Consider the following 18,791-nt stretch of genomic DNA (forward strand, 5'->3'; position numbering starts at 1 on the left):
TGTTCAGTGTAAAACTGATGATCTGCTCTGTAAACCTTCACTCAATTAAAAAAAATAACAAACAAACAAACAAAAACAGGAAGGAAGGAAAAGACCAAAATGGATGTCAGAAGAGACTGTGAAACTTGCTCTCCAGCACAGAGATGCTAAAGCAAATGGAATAAACAACGAGGTAAAAGAGCTGAATAGAAAATTTCAAAGGGCAGCTCAAGAAGACAAAGTCAAGTAGTATAATGGAATGTGTGAATCTGGAATTTTAAAACCAAAAGGGAAGAACATGCTCAGTATTTCTCAAGTTGAAAGAACTAAAACGAAAGATCCAAGCCTTGACTTGCAATATTGAAAGATTCTATGGACAAAAAAATTGAATGATACAGAAAGCATCAAAAGAAGATGGGAGTGTGATCATGGCGGGGCTGCTGAAGAAGACCACTGGCCTGGTGGCGTTGGCTGTATGTGACAGTCCGCACGAGAGACTAGGGATATTATATATACAAAGATCCTTGATGTTCTCGAGCAAATGCCTAAAACTGCAGCCTATAGAAAGTATACTGAAGAGATTACAAATGAGAAGCTAAATATGGTGAAAGCTGAGCCAGATGTTAAAAAATTAGAAGATCAACTTCAGGGTGGACAAATTGAGGAAGTTATTTTTCAGGCTGAAAATCAACTGCGTCTGGCAAGAAAAATGATGCTTTGGAAACCATGGGAGCCTTTAGTGGAAGAGCCTCCTGCCAATCAGTGGAAGTGGCCAATATAATCCTCATTAAGGGATTTTGCTGTGTTGATGAGAAAGTGATAAAATTAAATGTTCTATTATATTATTAAGATGGTTCCATATTGCTGACATCTTAAAATCAAGAAGCTTGACAGTAGAATATATTTAGGGCACTTACAAAAATTAGCAATTACTTTGATACCAGGGACTTATGAGCCAATTTTTTAGATCATAAAGCATTTACTCAAATTACTTCAAAGAAGAAAATCTTTAAATAGATCAAGATTGTGGGAAGATTTTAATGTTATTTATTTTAAAATCCTACAAATCTTCAGTGCAGAGGTCATAACCAGAGGTGAATATATTCTAGTGGTATCTTAAGCACATCAGTTAATTTGTTTCTTCTTACCCCAGAAAAAAATAGGAAGGAGATACCTATTACTGTTTTTGTCTCAAGTTTCTATGTCACTGCTTGCAGTGAATTGGGAAGAGTAAAGCTGTTTAATGTCATGAAAAGAAACTGGTAATAACATTTTAAATTGGGCTTATTAACCTCTTTGGCTTTGAATTAAAATTTAAGTATATAACTATAAAAAAAAAAGATGGAAGGAATACACAGAGTCACTGTAACAAAAAGAAATGGTTAATGTTCAACCGTTAAAAGAGGTAGCATATGATCGAGAGGCAATGCGACTACAGCAAAAAGTCCAAGATGCATCGAAGGCATTGGAAAAGAATATAGCTCCTGGAATTGGCGGAATACAAATGGAAATCTTCCAACAAACTGAGGCAGCACTGGAGGCACTCATTCATCTATGTCACGAAATTTGGAAGACCAACACCTGGCCAACTGATTGGAAGAGATCCATATTATGCCCATTCCCAAGAGAGGTAACCCAACAGAATACAGAAATTATTGGGCAATATTATGATATCACCTGCAAGTAAAATTTTGCTAAAGGTAATTTAAAAACAGCTGCAATAGGACATTGACAGGAAACTGCAAGAGGTTCAAGCCAGATTCAGAAAAGGATGTGGATTGAGGGATATCATTGCTGACATCAGGTGGATCTTGGCTGAATGCAGAGGATGCCAGAAAGAACGCAAAGGCCTTCAACTGGGTGGATCATGACAAGCAATGGACAACATTTCAGAGAATGAGTATTCCAGAACACTTAACTGTGCTCATGAGGAACCTGTACATAGACAAGAGGCAAATGTTTGACCAGGAAAAGGAAACAACGAATGGTTTAAAATTAGGAAAGGTGTGTGCCAGGGTTGTATTCTTTTAACATACTTATTCAATCTGTATGCTGAGCAAATAATCTGAGAAGCTGGATTATATGAAGAAAATGTGGCATTGAGTTTGGAGGAAGACTCATTAACAACCTAAGATATACAGATGATACAACACTGCTTTCTGAAAGTGATATAATACAATATACTTAATATACTTACTGATGAAGATCAAAGACCATAGCCTTCAGTATGGGTCGCACCTCAATGTTTAAAAAAAAAAATCCTCACCACTGGACCAATAAACAACATTCTTATCAATGGGCAAAAGATTGAAGTTGTCAAAGGCTTCATTTTGTTCAGTTCAATGATCAACACTCATGGAAGCAGCAGTCAAGAAATCAAATGGTGTATTGCATTGGGCAAATCTGCTGCACAAGACCTCTTCAAATTGTTGAAGAGCAAAGATGTCAGTTTGAGGACTAAGGTGTGTCTGACCTAAGTCATGGTATTTTCAATAACTCCATATGCATATGAGTTGGACAATGAATAAGGAAGACTGTAGAAGAATTTATACACTTGAGTTATGGTATTGGAGGAGAATATTGAAAGTACCATAGACTGCCAGAAGAGCAAACAAATCTGTTTTGGAAGAAGTACAGCCACAATGCTCTTTAGAAGCCAGGATGGTGAGACATCATCATAGTCTCTGAAGAAGGACATCATGCTTGGTAAATTGGAGGGTCAACAAAAAAGAGGAAGACCTCTGGTGAGATGGACAGGCACAGTGGCAGCTGTAGTGGGCTCAAGTGTAACAGCGATTGTTGAGGATGGGGCAAGATGGGGCAATGTTTTGTTCTGGGGCTGACTCGATGACACAACAGAAACAAACTGTGAGAAAGTGAACTTCTTTTCGTTAAAGTTGTCTCCTTGTGGTATTTGCTGTAGTGGTGGTGGTGATTATGTGCTGTGGAGTTGGTTCATTTGTGATTGTAGCGTTACGTAAGTAAGACACCAGGTTACGGAGGTTTAATTTAGTTTTGGTTTTTTAAAGTTTTTACCGTGAATTGAGTGATACTTTAGATAGGAGAACGTATGAGAGATGAAGACTGGCCATCCTGGCCTCCAAGGAACATTTGGGCTGTACTTCTTCCAACACAGATCTGTTGGTTCTTTTGGTAGCCCATGGCACTTTCAATATTCTCCTCCAACACCATAACACAAAAGCATCACTTCTTCTATGGTCTTCTTTTTCATTGTCCAGCTTGCACATGCATATGAGGTTATTGAAAATACCATGGTTTGGGTCAGGCACACCTTAGTCCTCAAGTTGACATCTTTGCTCTTCAACACTTTAAAAAGATCTTATGCAGCAGATTTGCCTAATGCAGTGCATTGTTTTATTTCCTGACTGCTGCTTCCATGAGTGTTGATGGGTGATTCGAGCATGGTTGGATCAGGTAGTATTGCTATTTTCCCATTGTAGAGATGAGAGAAACTGAGGCTTACAGAGAAGACACAGTGGGTTAGCGGAGAGCTGGGGACCACAGAAGACAAGGATAATCACTCTCTGGCATAAGAATTGACAACCCTTTCCAGTTTCTTGTTTGTTTTTTAGCTTCATTTCAGCATATTTTGATATATGTACAGAAAGTGAGTCCTGGTGTGGCGCTTGTAGTATCAGCACTTCACTGCTAACCACAAGTTCGGTGGTTCAAACCCACCAGCCACTCCTCGGAAACCCTACACAGTGGGTCACTATGAGTCAGAACCAACTGGACTAAAAAACAGAAAGTAAAAAGTTTGATGCTATGTTGTCAATTTTTCCTTTTACAGTCTCTTCTTAGATCTCTTCTGTGCCCAAGTAGGTAAACAGAGACTCCTATGTTTTCTTTTAATACTTTCATGGCTTCTCTTTAACATTTATGTCTGTAAGTTGAATCTGGAATTAATTTTGAGGAAAGCAATGATTTGCTTCCCCCCCCCATGAAATCCTGTTTTGAATAACTTCTTCTTTTTCTGGTTTAACACTGGGCTAATTGTTACACTGTATGTTCTCTTTCCCAGATACAGGAATCGGGAACCACAAAATTACTCACTGGGCTCAGTCATGTGGAAACCCCCCTTGTTCCCCCGCCCCTCGTGCTCGGTGCCTCCACTGCGCTCTGAGGCTGCTCTGGTCTGGCTGACGTCTGCCCCACAGTGGGTGGAAGGAATTCAGAGTAGCTCTGCTCACTCAGCAAACCTGGGAGCTGGGGGCCAGGCACGGTGGAAAGTCCACATGTGGTTTTTGAGTTAGAGGAAACCACAGAAATGATTCTGCCAGTTTCATGGAGGACCAGACAGTGTCCTGTCTGTATTGGCTTTGGAAGCCACACCTCCTTCCATCTCAAACAGGCTGACACCTTGAACTGGAGCAGGTGCCCACCAGGTGTTTCAGCTACAAATAGGAGTGCTCCTCAGGACATCAGGCAAGACCAGCCTTGTTGCCTTCTGGAGCCTGGGGAGGCCTGGGAGTGGTCCTCCTCCTTCTCAGTCAGCTGTAGGGAAGGCAGCAGGCCTGATGAAGCCATCGCTCAGGAAGACTTGATGAAGCCTCTTTGTGCAGAGGGGCCTGGTACGAGCTGGCTGGGTCCTCTCAGGCTTCAGCCTCATGCCTCAGGCTCTGCCCCTCCTTTGGGACACTCTCTCAAGCCTGGCTGCCCTGTGTCCTGCAGCTCCCAAGATCCCACGAGGTGCTCCAGTGGCCTGGAGAGCAGTCAGGAACAGAGCACGGGGTCCAGCCTTGGACTTTCTCTTCATCTCTCTCATACTCGTCTCCCTGGGCCTCAGTGTCTTCATTTAGAAGTTGGGGAGTAATACAATGAAGAAGCATTGATCCAGTGCCCATTCTGTGCCACTCAATGTGCCAGGGACTGAGGCACAAAAGGACTAAGACCTGGCCTGACCCTGAGGCTATGGTTTGGGAACACACTGTCCCCTCTGCTGGTGTTCCCCCCATTTTCCCTCCATTGCTCAGGGCATTCCGGGTCTGGACTGTTTGTACTTCTACCTGGAGGGATCATTACTGGTGTCTGTCCTCACCGGACTTCTTCAGAGGAAGATTTTGATTGTGCATGTGTGTGGGTAGAGCATCTCTACCTGTCTTCCTGAGTGTGGTAAAGCACACCTGGACAGCCCTGCCAGAATCTGCAAGGCCACGTTGTCAGGAAGCTGCCTCACTCAGTGACCCTGTGACCAAAAAGCCTGTGGTCTCACCTGCTCCCTGCTCAGGCCTTTGGGTCAATAGGACAGAACATTGCCCCTCACCCACGCATTTCCACACAGCCAACCCCTCTCCCCTCTGCTGAGGCTGTCTGTGAGTCATGGATGGGTTCATTCAGCAAGTATTTACGGAGTAGGCTGAACATGAACCACAGGCACGCACAGTCAAAATCTTCCTCTGAGGTTCAGTCCAGTGAGGACAGACACCAGGAATGATCCCTTCAGGTAGAAGTACAAACAGTCCAGACCTGGAGTGCATTCGAGACACTGGCCTCTGGGCTTAGCCCACCTCCTCCGTGGCCGTACTCCCTAGATGTGGACAGTAATGATGGTCAGCAATGCTGGAGATGGAGCCCCAGAGGGTGAGGGTGGGAAGAAAGCGGTGTGATCACCCAGGTTTGTAAGGTGGGGACCTTGAGGTGCAGGGAAGGAAGGGATGAAAGCCAGGTCTTGTGAAGAGATGGCAGCAGGGTTGTGTCTGGAGCCCTGCCTTGCTGGTCACTTGAATGTCATTGGAATGAGTACCATCATATGAGCAGACTGTCAGAGATGTCAGTCCCTCAGTGTCACAGAGCCCCCCACCCCACCCCAGCCCATCTCACCCCATGAAGCCACAATTTCAAAAGACACTCTTACTAAAGGGTCTGATCTCAGTGGAGAAATCAGGAAATGCCATCATTTTCACCCAAATGTGCTCTCCCTCTCCCAAGCAACTGGAGACTTTTTTTTCTCACTTGCTAGGTATAGAACTGTCTCGTGTTAAGGTATTAAAATATCAAGTCCAATTTAAATAAAAGCTTCCATTTCTCCTCCAAATCCCTTCCCACCCTGGACCTCCCCAGCATACACGAATCCCACAATTCCCAGACCTGTTCCTTCTCATTCTTGCTCTGCCTCTCTCCCTAGCATGGGAGCTCCTGGCTCTCTCAGGCAGGGGGAAGTCCAGGAAGGGCAAAGTGTGCCTTCTTGGAGCTGTGGTCTTCTAGCCGTGGTGTGCCCTACTTAATAGCTTTGCCTGCATGCTCTCCATCACCCTGACTTTAGCTCCCAGGAGAGTCTGCAGGCTGTTTCACTCCGTGGTGGTGGCCTCTCTCACTGATGTTTGCAGTGGACCCTACTCGACTTCCGGTTCTTTCTGAATGGCCCTCAGAGGTGTGTCCTTGGCCCATACACGCCCTGTCAGAGGGAGAGGTGCAAACCACACGCCTGCTTTCCTTGCCCTCTCTCCAACCCCGTTGGCCAGCTGTAGGAGAAGAATGTGCCACACTCTGCTAACAAGATGTGCAGCAGCAAAGTCCTGCAGGCCAAGATCGCCTCACCAGAAGGCCCAGTTCTGCTATGGCGCCCTAGGCAGACTTTCACTGAGGGGAGGGCCAGGATGCAGCAATCCATAAATACCTCTGTCAGGAAGCTGGGGATGGTGGTGGGGGTGTGTGGCAGAGAATCCAGATGACCAGCAGACCTGCACAAAGAATGCCAGTGTCTGGAGCACTTACATGTGAGCCATGAGCAACCTGGGTTTTGAGGGGATGAGTGAAGTCATGGGCTCTTATCCAGGCCTGGCCCTAGGATGGTGAGTTTCATGTCTCCTGCATCCACCTTGGTTACTCCTCATGGAGGGACGGCCATTCCCTTGCAGGCCATGTGGGCCACTTTGTCCTAGGCAGAGCCTCAGGCCCATGTCTAAAGGACTTCCTGGGTGCATATCCACCTGAGGGGAGCCCCAGGCCGCACCCACTATGAAGGATCTCTGGGCCTAGAAGGAATCAGTTGCCTGCTTTCTCTTCCTGCCCAGACCCTCTCCCCTCCCTGAGAGCTGAGTTTTTCAGGAGAATTTTTGCTCATGTTCCCACTGATGAATCACTGGGGCTGAGAAGAGGCCTGCTTTATTTTCATGTTTTAAAAAAGATTTCTGTTTTCACCTTTGGAGATGTCACTCCAAATCCTATCCATGTGATAAGTCAGCAAAACACAGACCTTGTTCTGAGGGAAGGACATTCCCTAGGCCCCTCACCCATACAGATCTCCCTCCTGGACACACTGAGCACATTCCAAGACATTCCAAGACAAAGTTTCCAGAGTCATGACTCAGAGGTTTACAGAGGCAGTAATGGGAAAGAGCTTGCTTCACCCTCCTAACCACGAGACCAGCAGGGGCGATGTGGCAGGCCAGGAAACTCTAATAGTCTGGGCAGACTTGGTCTCTGAAGAGAAATGACTAGGACTCAGCTCCATCCCCAGGGGTGTGTGTGTGTGTGCTTGAGTATGCTGACCCTCACTCTTGTGGCCATGACAGGAGCATGGTCAATGCCCTCCTTATCCAGTGGGAGTGGCCCTGGAGAACATGTCGGGGAAGGGCAGAGATAGGATTGATTCCAGAGACCAGCTCTTGACTATAGAGTAGTACCACAGTACCCAGATGATCTTGTCAAGGCTGTAATTGCTCTGAACTTGACCGGCATTTAGACCACTCCCCACCCCCTTTTTATTTCCTTTTTTGAACACTTACTCCTTCTAGGAGGAGTACTGTTTGGAGCTCTGGCCTTAGCTGTGATGCTCAGTTGGGCTCCGACATGTGCCCCTCATGAAGCCTCATAGTAAATGGCTGGCACACATAGTCGAACTCTTTATGCCTAACTCGTGACAGGCATTACTAACCCTTCCTAGGACTCTCTGACTACCCAATTCAGGTGCTCATGATAGCGGCAGCTATTGTAAATGCCATTTAAAAACCCGACTCTGATGAGAAGAAGACAAGTATGGTGGGATCTCAGCTGATGGGAAAGAATTGTACCCCTCAGGGTTGTTGTTAATTGCCATTGAGTTGGTTCTGACTCATCGTGACCCTGTCTAGGGTTTCTGATCTAGTGATTTTTATTTATTTATTTTTCCTCAGCTGCTCCCTCTTTCCATGTCCCCATCTCTGCTTCCATCTCTGGTATCACTACTTTTCTGGATAGGGTCTCGCATTCTGTTCATACTCTTCTCCCTTGATGGTCCTAGGGTCCTCTGTTTCTGGACTGTAAAATGAACTACTTCCCTGTTTTTGTTATAGAACTTCTACCTTTACAATTGTGACAGTCGCAATTAGTCACTATGACGTATAGGAATCTTATCCCCATCTCTTTTAACCAGACCCATCTAGACAAGATGAAAACTATTCAGTGGAGATTCTATCTTCCCCCACACACTATTAAACTCCCTCTTGAAAACTTGTAAGCCAGTCACTTCGTGCCTTTATCATCCCCTCATTTTCAACCTTGTGATTTAAACTGACCTAGGAGTCCTGGTGTGGCGCTGTGGGTTAATGCGCTGGATTGCAAGGTCGCTTTGAACAGCAAGGTTGGCGGTTCAAGCTCACCAACTGCTCCTCGGAAACCCTATACAGGGTCGCTGTGGGTTGGTATCGACTCAACAGCACTTACCAGCAGCAGCAGTGGCCTGCAGTACCACACCAGACTCCACTCCTCAGAGTTGTTGTTGTTGTTGTTGTTGTTATTAAGTGCCGTTGAGTCGGTCCCAACTCAGAGTCATCCTGTATAAGGTTTATGAGGAATGGCTGGTGGGTTTGAACCGCCAAACCTTGTGGTTAGCAGTCCAGTGCTTGTCCTACAGTGCCACACCAGGACTCCCCCTGCCTCCCATGGTGTGGGGTGTGAGTTGTGGGGGTCTTGGTACTCCAGATATCTGCACCTCATATTTGGGGGTGTGTGTGTGGAGACAATGGATGGATACTGTTTTCATTGAACTTTCCACCACAGAGCTTTTTTTCTTGTTGGCTCTAGAGTGCTAATGCCAGTCTCCTAGCTGGTCCAGGCCCCCATGGACAGTGTTTGGTCTCCTGTGTCTTGCAGGGAACTGGCCTCTTAGGTGCTGCCCATGACACTGCCCCTTGAGTGTGACTTAGCTCACCCTTTGTTCTGTTCCATGTGTTCATGCGCGGGAGAGGCCAGGTAAACAGGTTCATTCCCACCAGGACTCAGGCACCCCTCCTGGGAGTGCCGGGTGGCCCAAGCTCTTGACCTTGTATGCTCGGACCCGGGAGGAGAGGGGATAATGTCATGTCGTCACAGGCCAGCTCCTGGTCCTCTGAGTCCCCGCTGAGTCCCGAAGTGGTGGTCAGCCTCTGTTCCTCCAGTCCCGCGCAGAGTGCCTGTGTTCGCTGCGTGACTGAATGAGGCCGGACAGCCACTAGAATGGGGCTGGTGATAATCGGGCGGGGCCTGGCCAAGCCAAAGCTCTAAACATGGAAAAGATGGGACGCATCGGAGCCCCTGACTTCCCCAGGCGGCCCTCTGAAGTGGAAAGGGTCCCGGAAGTTCGCTATTCCCGGGAGTTCCCAGGGGGCTACCGGTCACCTCTAGAGGGCTCGGCTAGGGCGTCTCTCTCTGAATCCTAGTTTACAGGAGGTGCGGAGAGTGGGTGGGGGTGTGGTGTGGGGGAGGGGGGGTCGAGCTCCCTCGGATCCCCCACCTCCCAGACCTGGTAGACGGCCTCTAGCCAGGCCACTCCGGCAGTTCGCGCCCAGGGAGCTGCCAAGTGCGCTGCTTAGTCCCAGCGGTCGGCGCGGGCTCCTCCCCATCCGCCCCCGCGCCCCTCCGCCCGGGCTCCGGAAGACTTGGAGAGGTGGTCCGAGAGGCACAGAGCGCGCGGGCGCGGAAGCCGGGAGGGCCTGCATCTTCTAGCCCCTCGGGGATCCCCTCCGCCCCCTGTGTCCAGGGTCCCCAGGAGCGCGGCCTCATGGCGCCCCTGCTCGGCTGCCTCCTGCTGCTGCTGGCGCTGTGTCCCTGGGGGCGCCCTCAGACCGTGCTGACTGACGATGAGATCGAGGAGTTCCTCGAGGGCTTTCTGTCCGAAGTGGAGCCACAGACCGGAGAGGACGACGGAGAGCCCACCCCGCCGGTCCGCAAAATCCAGACAGAGGGCAAGAAGGAGGCGCGGCCGGGGGCAGCAAGAGAGGGTAAGAGCCGGGATGCGAAGTGGTTTGGGCTAGTATGAAGCCAGTGGTGCGCGCAGGGTCTGTGCGCCCCGCAATCTGCCCAGGTGGGCACGCTCCGTAGCGCACTAGCCTCTACTGAGCCCCATCCTTTTCAGGATGAGGGGTGGGGGGCGGGAGGCGAAGGAAGGGTAGGGTGCGGCCCCTGCTGGCTTATCAGGTTTAGCCTTGGCGCACCGGGCAGGCACGCCTCTAAGGAGTTGGGGGCTCAGATAATTAATCGCAGAGGCTCGAGGCTTGAGCCAAATGGGGCTGCTGGTCTCTCTTCGACCTCTCTCCGAGTCTGGGTTATGTCGCAGGCTTACTGTTCCAATAGGGGCACTCAGACCTTTGCTGGGAGGGAATACTAATGCAGCAGAGAGGGAGGGCCTCCAGAGTTCCCACTCCCACCCCACCCCAGACTCCTAGGGGTAGTGTGTTGTTAAGTTCTGTCGGGTTCAACTCATAGCCACCCTGTATAGGGTTTTCAAGGAGCGGTTGGTGGATTTGAACCGCTCACCTTGTGGCTAATGTTGTTGTTAGGTGCCATCGAGTGGGTGCCGACTCATAGCGACCTTATGCACAGAGGAACAAAACGCTGCCGGATCCTGGGCCAACCTCACAATTGTTGCCACGCTTGAGCCCATTGATGCTGCCACTTGGCCAATCCCTGTCGCTAGGGGTCTTCCTCTTTTTCTCTGATCCTCCACCTTACCAAACATGATATCCTTCTTCAGCAACTGGTCCCTCCTGAAAATATTTTTACAGCTGTTTCTCTTCATTCTGAGTTGTGCCCCATCAGCAAATGAAGTTCCCAGTGGGTTTTACTTCCACAGACTTTACTCCATTTGCACCATCACAGTCAACTTTACTTTGAGGAGGCAGCTCTTTCTCTAGTTGCATTTTGAGTGCCCTCCAACCTGAGGGGCTCATTATCCGGCACTATATCTGACAGTGTTTCTGTGCTATTCATAAGATTTTCAGGGACTAAATGTTCAGAAGTAGTTCATCACTCCTTCTTCCTAGTTTGTTGGCTAATTAGCGGTGCTTATCTGATAGCACCACACCAGGACTCCAGCAGGGGTAGGGGGCAGTCCTTGAGTATGACTACTGGGGTGATGCACTAAGGAATTATTTCACTCAGGGCTTCTTACATAATCAGTTGTCAATAAATCTTAGCTGTTTATTGTGATCTCAGAAGGGTGTCAGATAGATCTGTTTCTCTCTCTCCCACAAGGCACGGTAGTCAATCATTCCTGAGGTTCAGCAGGCTTTGCTCCTACAGTCCTAGCTGTAGATCTTTCTGGTCAACCCCTGGGTTGACCCTCTGGGCAGGTCTTGGAACCCGCTTTGCCTCCCACCCCAATTCCTGGGTTCTTGGATGTGTTGGCAGCTCTTGCTCAGGGCCCTGAAGGAGCTCTGGTAGTACTGTGAGTTACTTGTTGGGCTGCTAACCAAAATGTGGCCCTTCCAAACCACCAGTTCCTCCCTGGGAGAAAGAAGAGGCTATCTGCTCGCAGAAAGATGTCTAGCACCTCTATACAGGGTCGCTGAGTCAGAACTGCGTAAATGGTAGTGAGTTTGGGGATGGGCTCAGAGTCTTGGGAAGATTCCTATCAGCCAGTCTTATGCCTGGACCCTTGTTCCTTCCCCAGGGCTCTGAGTGAGGCCAAGGCAGAAGAGGTGACAGGCTGCCCCAAGCCCCCTCCTGTCCTCTGTGAGGCCCAGGGACCTTATCTAGATCACTTCTTTGGATTCCAAGACCTACGCAGTATTCCCTTTTCTTTGATGCTGTTCTTGTCCCTGCAGGGAGGTTTCAGGGAAGGCCCTGGGTGAGGAATGATACTGCCGCCCCCTTGGCCACATACCTCCAGGGCTGAGTAGTTGGTTCCCACCGACCCCGCCCAGGCTATGGACTGGGGATGCAGTGAGGATTGGGTTTCGAGGGGGACCTTGCTGAGGATCTGGCAACTGGGGAGCCAGGGCCTTTTCAATGGGAATTGAGTGCCCTGTGCTCTGTCCTCAGAGTGGTGACAGCCCTAGATGAGCTATAGAAAGCCCAGGTTCAAACGTCAGTGCTGCCTCTTAGAAAAGTGCCTGAGCCTCAGGTCCCGGTCGGTATGAAGCACTCATAGGAGTCCTTGTGCTCAGTCTGTTGGGGAATAGAGGGGCTCTCCGTCCATTTGACTTCAATGTGAATTTCTGATAGCACCTCTGGAAAAGGCTAAAGACAAAGGAAAGAAAGGGAAGAAGGACAAAGGTGCCAAGCCAACTAAGCTGTCCTCAGAGGGGCCTCCCAGGCCAACCAAGAAGCCCAAGGAGAAGCCACCCAAGGCTACCAAGAAGCCCAAGGAGAAGCCACCCAAGGCCACCAAGAAGCCCAAGGAGAAACCACCCAAGGCCACCAAGAAGCCCAAGGAGAAGCCACCCAAGGCCACCAAGAGGCCTATAGCTGGAAAGAGACCACCCACCCTGACCCCCACAGAGGTGCCGGAGTGGCCGCTGCCCTTGCTCCCCAAGGAAATACCCCAGGAGGGAGGTATGTATTAGGGCTCTTCCAGAGTGGGGCTCTGGCCTGCTAGGATATGGGCAAGATGGTGGAAAGATGGGTTCATAGACCGCTGCTTCCTGTAGACCCTCAAGTTCTGCCATTGATAGGGTGGATTCTTGGACCTTGTTTTGATGAACTCTGGCAATCTGATGGGTAAGGAGAGGAATTGGTGGCCTTGTGGAAGGGCTTTGTTCTTTACTGTTCTGGGGTCACCATCCCCTGGCTCTGTCCAGAACCCTTCTACTCGTACAACACTGGCATCTGAGCCTGAAGGGTAATAGCACCGAGACACTGAGGCTCACCCTTCTTCTGCTGGGGTCTCTAATGCCCACCTGCTCTGGGAGTGTCTGTGTTGCAGGTGGGGCTCTCCCAAATCCTGGCAGAGTTTGGAAGGAGAGGAGCCAGGCCTGGTGTCACAAAGCACCAGCCTGGTGTCTGGCCTCAACATGAGAGTGACTAATTGCCCCAGTATGCCTGAGACCAGCAAGTTTCTTGGCACTCAGGACTTTCCATCTAAAATTTGGACAGTTGTAGCCACACTGGGGCTGTTTAATAGATGTTAGCTTTCATAGTTAGTAGTAGTTAGGATCTGGGTGGGGGTCTTCAGCAGCGCTGCTATGAGTGTTTTCTCCCTAGAACTGGAGGAGGAGCTGCCCACACTGGACTATAATGACCAGATAGAGCGGGAAGACTACGAAGACTGTGAGTAGGGTGCCGTCCATCCCCTGTGGGCCCGCCTTGTCTGCATTGAAGTCCCTGGCAGGGCCTCGGGCCTGGGGGCCTGGGTGGCCAGCCTCAGTGCCCCTTCCTCCTCAGTTGAGTACATCCAGCGCCGGAAGCAGCCCAGACCCTCACCGAACAGGAGGAAGCCTGAGAAGCCTGAAGAAAATTCTGCACCCACTCTGCCCCGGCTGGTGGTTGAGGACCTGGAGGAGGGGACCGGTAGGACCGTGGCATCCTCCCTGGGGCTCTGGATGGCAAGGCAGGAGAGATGACTTGCGGGGAGAACAGGGATCTGGTTATAGGGGTGGGGCTGGGCCTGTGGTTGGAGGTCCCGAGGGCTCTGAGCCCATTTTACCCCTTGTATCCACAGAGCAGCCCCTGGAGCCCCCACCACCCCCACCCAGCCCTGACTATGGTGATGGCTATGTGATCCCTGACTACGACAACAGTGAGTGCCCAGGGCCTGGGCCTGGCCGATGCCCAGGGAGCAAAACCAAGACCACAGTGTCCAAACGAGAGCAGAACTGTGATGCCCCCAGCCCCTGTCCCCTCATGTTCATTCTTTCTTAGCTACTGTCCTTCCTCCTGGCTTTGCTTTTGCCACCACTGGGGGGTTGGGAGGATGGTCCTAGGCTCCTGCCATCCCTCCCCACCCCCAGCACAGGGCCCTGTTGGTGCCTTGGTTTCTTCTGCTTCCTCAGCATCTCCCGTAGGTGGGACCTGCTGGTGTGCGTCCCTGTCAAAGGTTGTAGGCCCTATTAGGTTTTCCTCACTTCCCCTGCCCCAGGCTCCCCAAAGTGGTCAGGATGACATTTTCCCAGGTTTCTGTTCAGGGCATTGCCCTCTGAAATCCTCTCCTCTGCCCAGTGAAATCCTAACCCTCTTGGTGGCCTTTCCTGGCGCTAGGTCCAGCCACCATCCCAGGCCTGCCAATGCCCCATACCTAGCTCCCTCCAGCTTTGATCCCCACTTTCCTCAGGTGAAAGACCCAAGGCCAGAATGCTCACTATACTTCCATCCTATGCATCCCCGTGTGTTCTGAGGCTGTTGTCTGTCCTGGCCGTGTTGTTCCTCCTCAGTCTGGGCTCTGTGAGTCTGGGGTACCTCACAGCGCCCAGGTCGAGGATGGGGAGCAGGTATTTCAGTAGGCCTTTCCCTCCCTCAGTTGACTACTACTTCCGGCTTCCTCAGCCTCCAAAGCCAGATGCTGGACCCGATGAAGAGGAGACATTGAGTGAGTCCGTGGGGAGAAAGAAGCAGCGGTTCTGTCTCCCACCTTTGACATGTCCTCCTACAGCCCAGGCCCAGGGCTCGGCTCACAGGCTTTGCTTTTATTTTCAGGGAAAACCAAAAAGGAGGAGAAGGACAAGTGGGCAGTGGAGAAGGGCAAAGATCACAAAGGTGGGGGGCAGAACTGGGGCATGAGGGGTCCCGTAGGGCTGAGGCTGGTGGTGGGGGAGCATCTGAACTCCTGGTGTTCTGGGCCCCTCAGCGGCAACCCTCCCTTTGTTGCTCCCCAGGGAAGAGTGAGGAAGATGAGTGGGCTCCAGTGGAGAAAATCAGTGAGTCCATCCTTCAGGGTGGGGATGCCCAAGCCCCAAATCCTGCGACCCAGGCCCAGGCCCAGATTCCCTGTGGTCTGCCACTCCTACACAAAACCCCTGCGTACTCCTGAATTCCTGGGGCCCCGGCTGGCTCTGCTAGGGCAGAGCAGCGCTCTCTGGGGCCTTCGAGCTCTGGTGGGTGTGGAGGAGGGAGGACAGGGCCTGGGGTGGTAAAGGGAACCCTCAGTCTCTGAGGATGATATCTTTGGCAGTCAGCTAGGCATGTCTCCTGGGATTGGCTTCCTGGCAAATTCACACGAGCCTTGTGCCCACTCAGGACTGGGCATCATTGCCAATTCTTCAGATAGCCTGAGGTCTGAGAAGTGAAGGGACAGGCTAGGAATTGGGAGCAGCTTGTGACTTCAGTTTGGGTCACACGGGGGGTGGACTGGGTCAGCCGGGCATTGGGGGACTGGTGGCTCCATTGTCCCCACTGATTCAGTGGGCGCTGAGGTGCGTCTTCCTCCTTGCTGTGATGAGCATGGGCACTGGTGGTTTGGAACTGGCCCTGTGGGTGGTAGAGGGAGGGGTGAAGTCAATGGGCCTGCACCCTGGGGTGCCATGTCCCCAGAATGCCCCCCTGTTGGAATGGAGTCACACCGAATTGAGGACAACCAGATCCGAGCCTCTTCCATGCTGCGGCACGGCCTGGGGGCCCAGCGTGGACGACTTAACATGCAGGTGGGCACCCTGGGTGGCTTCTCCCAGCCTGGGCGGGGGTTCCCCCTGCTCCCACTCAGGCCCTCCACCCACTCCCCTCAGGCGGGCCCCAATGAAGATGATTACTACGATGGGGCGTGGTGTGCTGAGGATGACCCTCGGACGCAGTGGATCGAGGTGGACACCAGGAGGACCACCAGATTCACCGGTGTCATCACCCAGGGCCGTGACTCCAGCATCCAGTATGCTGCTGGGGCGCTCACTGGGTTGGGCTGGGCTGAGTGCAGGAGGGTCTGGAGTTACAGGCTGCTGTATGTGTGCTCCCTAGCCCTGTCACATTGAAACGGTTTCCAGATGAGCAGACCAGGGTGGAGGGAACATGTGGCCTGCCCAGGGTTTCTGGAAGCCAGTCCACAAACCTCCACCCCTCTTCCTGCTGCAGCAGAGCGGCCGGGATGATAGAAAGGCCTTGCTGATGGGGGCATCCTCTCTGTCCTCCACAGTGATGACTATGTGACCACTTTCTTTGTGGGATTCAGCAATGACAGCCAGACATGGATGATGTACAGTAACGGTTATGAGGAAATGGTGAGCACCTCCTCCTGGAGCCCAGCTCTGCCCCGTGGGCTGTGGCCAAGTGGGTGGCTTCCCTGAGGCTCTCTCTATCTGCCCCCAGACCTTTCGAGGGAATGTGGACAAGGACACGCCAGTGCTGAGTGAGTTCCCGGAGCCAGTGGTGGCCCGCTTCATACGCATCTACCCCCTCACCTGGAACGGCAGCCTCTGTATGCGCCTTGAAGTGCTCGGCTGCCCCTTGGCCCGTGAGTGATGAGGGTGGGGCCGCGCAGGTTGGGGGAGATGCCAGGAGGTGGCTGGGTGCTCATGGCTCACCCACCCCTGTAGCTGTCCACAGCTACTACGTACAGAACGAAGTGGTGGCCACTGACAACTTGGACTTCCGTCACCACAGCTACAAGGACATGCGCCAGGTGAGGCGGGTCCTTCTGAGCCTGGTAGTGTCATCTTTGCTCAGGGGTGGGCAGCGGGTGGGTTACTTCCCACCAATAGTTGATGGCCACTACACCTGTGTGTCACCACAGCTGAGCCTTGTGGCCCTTGCTGGTCCCCTAGAGGGAAGCTGGCAGCCCCTCACCTGAGGAAATGCTGAGCCCAGGCTCCTCGGGACCATCTCCACCCAGCAGTGGTCCCCAGTGACCCCCTCCTCTAGGAGTTCTTAAAACCGGGGCTCCTCTGCAGATAGTGGGAGTGGCTGGGGCCCAGTGACTTGGGGAGGGGTGGTAGGCTCTGATCCTCTGCCCACCCCCTTCAGCTGATGAAGATGGTGAACGAGGAGTGTCCCACCATCACCCGCACCTACAGCCTGGGGAAGAGCTCACGCGGACTAAAGATCTATGCCATGGAGATCTCCGACAACCCTGGCGAGCATGAGCTAGGTGAGCAGCCTGTGGCTAGTCTTGGCACCGTCCCCGTCCTCCATCCCTTGGACCGCTAAGCTCAGCGGCCAGGTGCTTGCTCCTGCCCTTGCAGGGGAGCCCGAGTTCCGCTACACAGCAGGAATCCATGGCAACGAGGTGCTGGGCCGCGAGTTGCTGCTGTTCCTCATGCAGTACATGTGCCGTGAGTACCGCGACGGGAACCCGCGCGTGCGCAGCTTGGTGCACGACACTCGGATCCACTTGGTACCCTCGCTGAACCCCGATGGCTACGAGGTGGCAGCTCAGACGGTGGGTAGGTTAGGTGGGCAGTGAGGGCAGGGCTGCAGCTGGGCAGCGGGCCCTGACTGGCCGGTTCCTGACAGGGCTCAGAGTTTGGGAACTGGGCGCTGGGGCTCTGGACGGAGGAGGGCTTTGACATCTTCGAGGACTTCCCGAATCTCAATTCCGTGCTTTGGGCTGCCGAGGAGAAGAAATGGGTCCCTTACAGGGTCCCCAACAACAACCTACCCATTCCTGAGCGTTACCTCTCCCCAGACGCCACGGTGAGACCCTAACAGGGCCCTAGCCAGACTCAATCCCAGATGCTCAGGCTAAAGGGCCTGGGTTTGAGCCTGCTGTCTGCCATCTGCCCATCACATAACTGCGTGAAGGCAGGCGTCTGGCCTCATTTGTCCTCACTGATGACTCACAGGTGTCCACAGAAGTCCGGGCCATTATCGCCTGGATGGAGAAGAACCCCTTCGTGTTGGGAGCGAACTTGAACGGTGGCGAGCGGCTTGTGTCCTACCCCTATGACATGGCCCGCACGCTGAGCCAGGAGCAGCTGCTGGCTGCGGCTAGGGCAGCTGCCTTGGGAGAGGATGAGGATGAGGCGTCTGAAACCCAGGAGACCCCCGACCACGCCATCTTCCGCTGGCTGGCCATCTCCTTTGCCTCCACTCACCTCACTATGACTGAGCCCTATCGCGGAGGGTGCCAGGCTCAGGATTACACCAGCGGCAAGGGCATCATCAACGGGGCCAAGTGGAACCCCAGATCAGGGAGTGAGTGAGGCTCAGGGGGCGTGGGGGAGACAAGGTGAGGGTAGGGTGGTGACGCTGGCTGTTCCTGCTCCAGCTATCAACGACTTTAGTTACCTGCACACCAACTGCCTGGAGCTCTCAGTCTACCTGGGTTGTGACAAGTTCCCACACGAGAGTGAGCTATCGCGAGAGTGGGAGAACAACAAGGAAGCCCTGCTCACCTTTATGGAGCAGGTAGGTATCTGTGGGCGGGGCATCAGAGGGCCAAGGACTGGGTCAATGGAGGCCCGTGGAGGCCCTGTGAGCAGCAGCCTACCGCCGCCCCCCCTCCTTGCAGGTGCACCGGGGCATCAAAGGGGTAGTGACAGATGAACAGGGCGTTCCTATTGCCAATGCTACCATCTCCGTGAGTGGCATCAACCATGGTGTGAAGACAGGTACTGCATGTGCCCGCCCTGTACCCCACCTTCCCTGAGAGACCCGGTTGGGGTGGGGTGGGGGCTCAGGAACGCTGAGACAGACCACTGGTTCCCACTCTGCAGCATGTGGGGGTGGGGTGGGGGCTCAGGAACGCTGAGACA

At 52.3% G+C, this 18,791-nt stretch overlaps 2 protein-coding genes across 2 annotated transcripts in view; both read left to right on the forward strand.

Moving 5' to 3' along the window:
* Positions 1-407: 407 nt before the first annotated feature.
* LOC102824505 (NADH dehydrogenase [ubiquinone] 1 alpha subcomplex subunit 5-like) lies at positions 408-760 on the forward strand. The gene is made up of 2 exons (XM_006832082.1): positions 408-473; positions 593-760. The coding sequence occupies exons 1-2, from the start codon at positions 408-410 to the stop codon at positions 758-760; spliced, it is 234 nt and encodes a 77-aa protein (XP_006832145.1).
* Positions 761-9,958: 9,198 nt separating this feature from the next.
* AEBP1 (AE binding protein 1) overlaps positions 9,959-18,791 on the forward strand; it is a 9,636-nt gene continuing 803 nt past the window's right edge. The window contains exons 1-19 of the mRNA XM_006832253.1: positions 9,959-10,178; positions 12,403-12,732; positions 13,381-13,446; positions 13,561-13,686; positions 13,838-13,915; positions 14,633-14,701; positions 14,809-14,868; positions 14,988-15,029; positions 15,643-15,752; positions 15,834-15,973; positions 16,235-16,319; positions 16,408-16,552; positions 16,635-16,720; positions 17,062-17,185; positions 17,280-17,476; positions 17,551-17,730; positions 17,880-18,231; positions 18,305-18,444; positions 18,548-18,647. Of these exons, the coding sequence (XP_006832316.1) occupies positions 9,959-10,178; positions 12,403-12,732; positions 13,381-13,446; positions 13,561-13,686; positions 13,838-13,915; positions 14,633-14,701; positions 14,809-14,868; positions 14,988-15,029; positions 15,643-15,752; positions 15,834-15,973; positions 16,235-16,319; positions 16,408-16,552; positions 16,635-16,720; positions 17,062-17,185; positions 17,280-17,476; positions 17,551-17,730; positions 17,880-18,231; positions 18,305-18,444; positions 18,548-18,647 (2,650 nt within the window). The remainder of the gene's footprint in view (positions 10,179-12,402; positions 12,733-13,380; positions 13,447-13,560; positions 13,687-13,837; positions 13,916-14,632; positions 14,702-14,808; positions 14,869-14,987; positions 15,030-15,642; positions 15,753-15,833; positions 15,974-16,234; positions 16,320-16,407; positions 16,553-16,634; positions 16,721-17,061; positions 17,186-17,279; positions 17,477-17,550; positions 17,731-17,879; positions 18,232-18,304; positions 18,445-18,547; positions 18,648-18,791) is intronic.

Source organism: Chrysochloris asiatica, unplaced genomic scaffold (genome assembly GCF_000296735.1).
Source record: "Chrysochloris asiatica unplaced genomic scaffold, ChrAsi1.0 scaffold00006, whole genome shotgun sequence".
Classification (NCBI taxonomy): Eukaryota; Metazoa; Chordata; class Mammalia; order Afrosoricida; family Chrysochloridae; genus Chrysochloris; species Chrysochloris asiatica.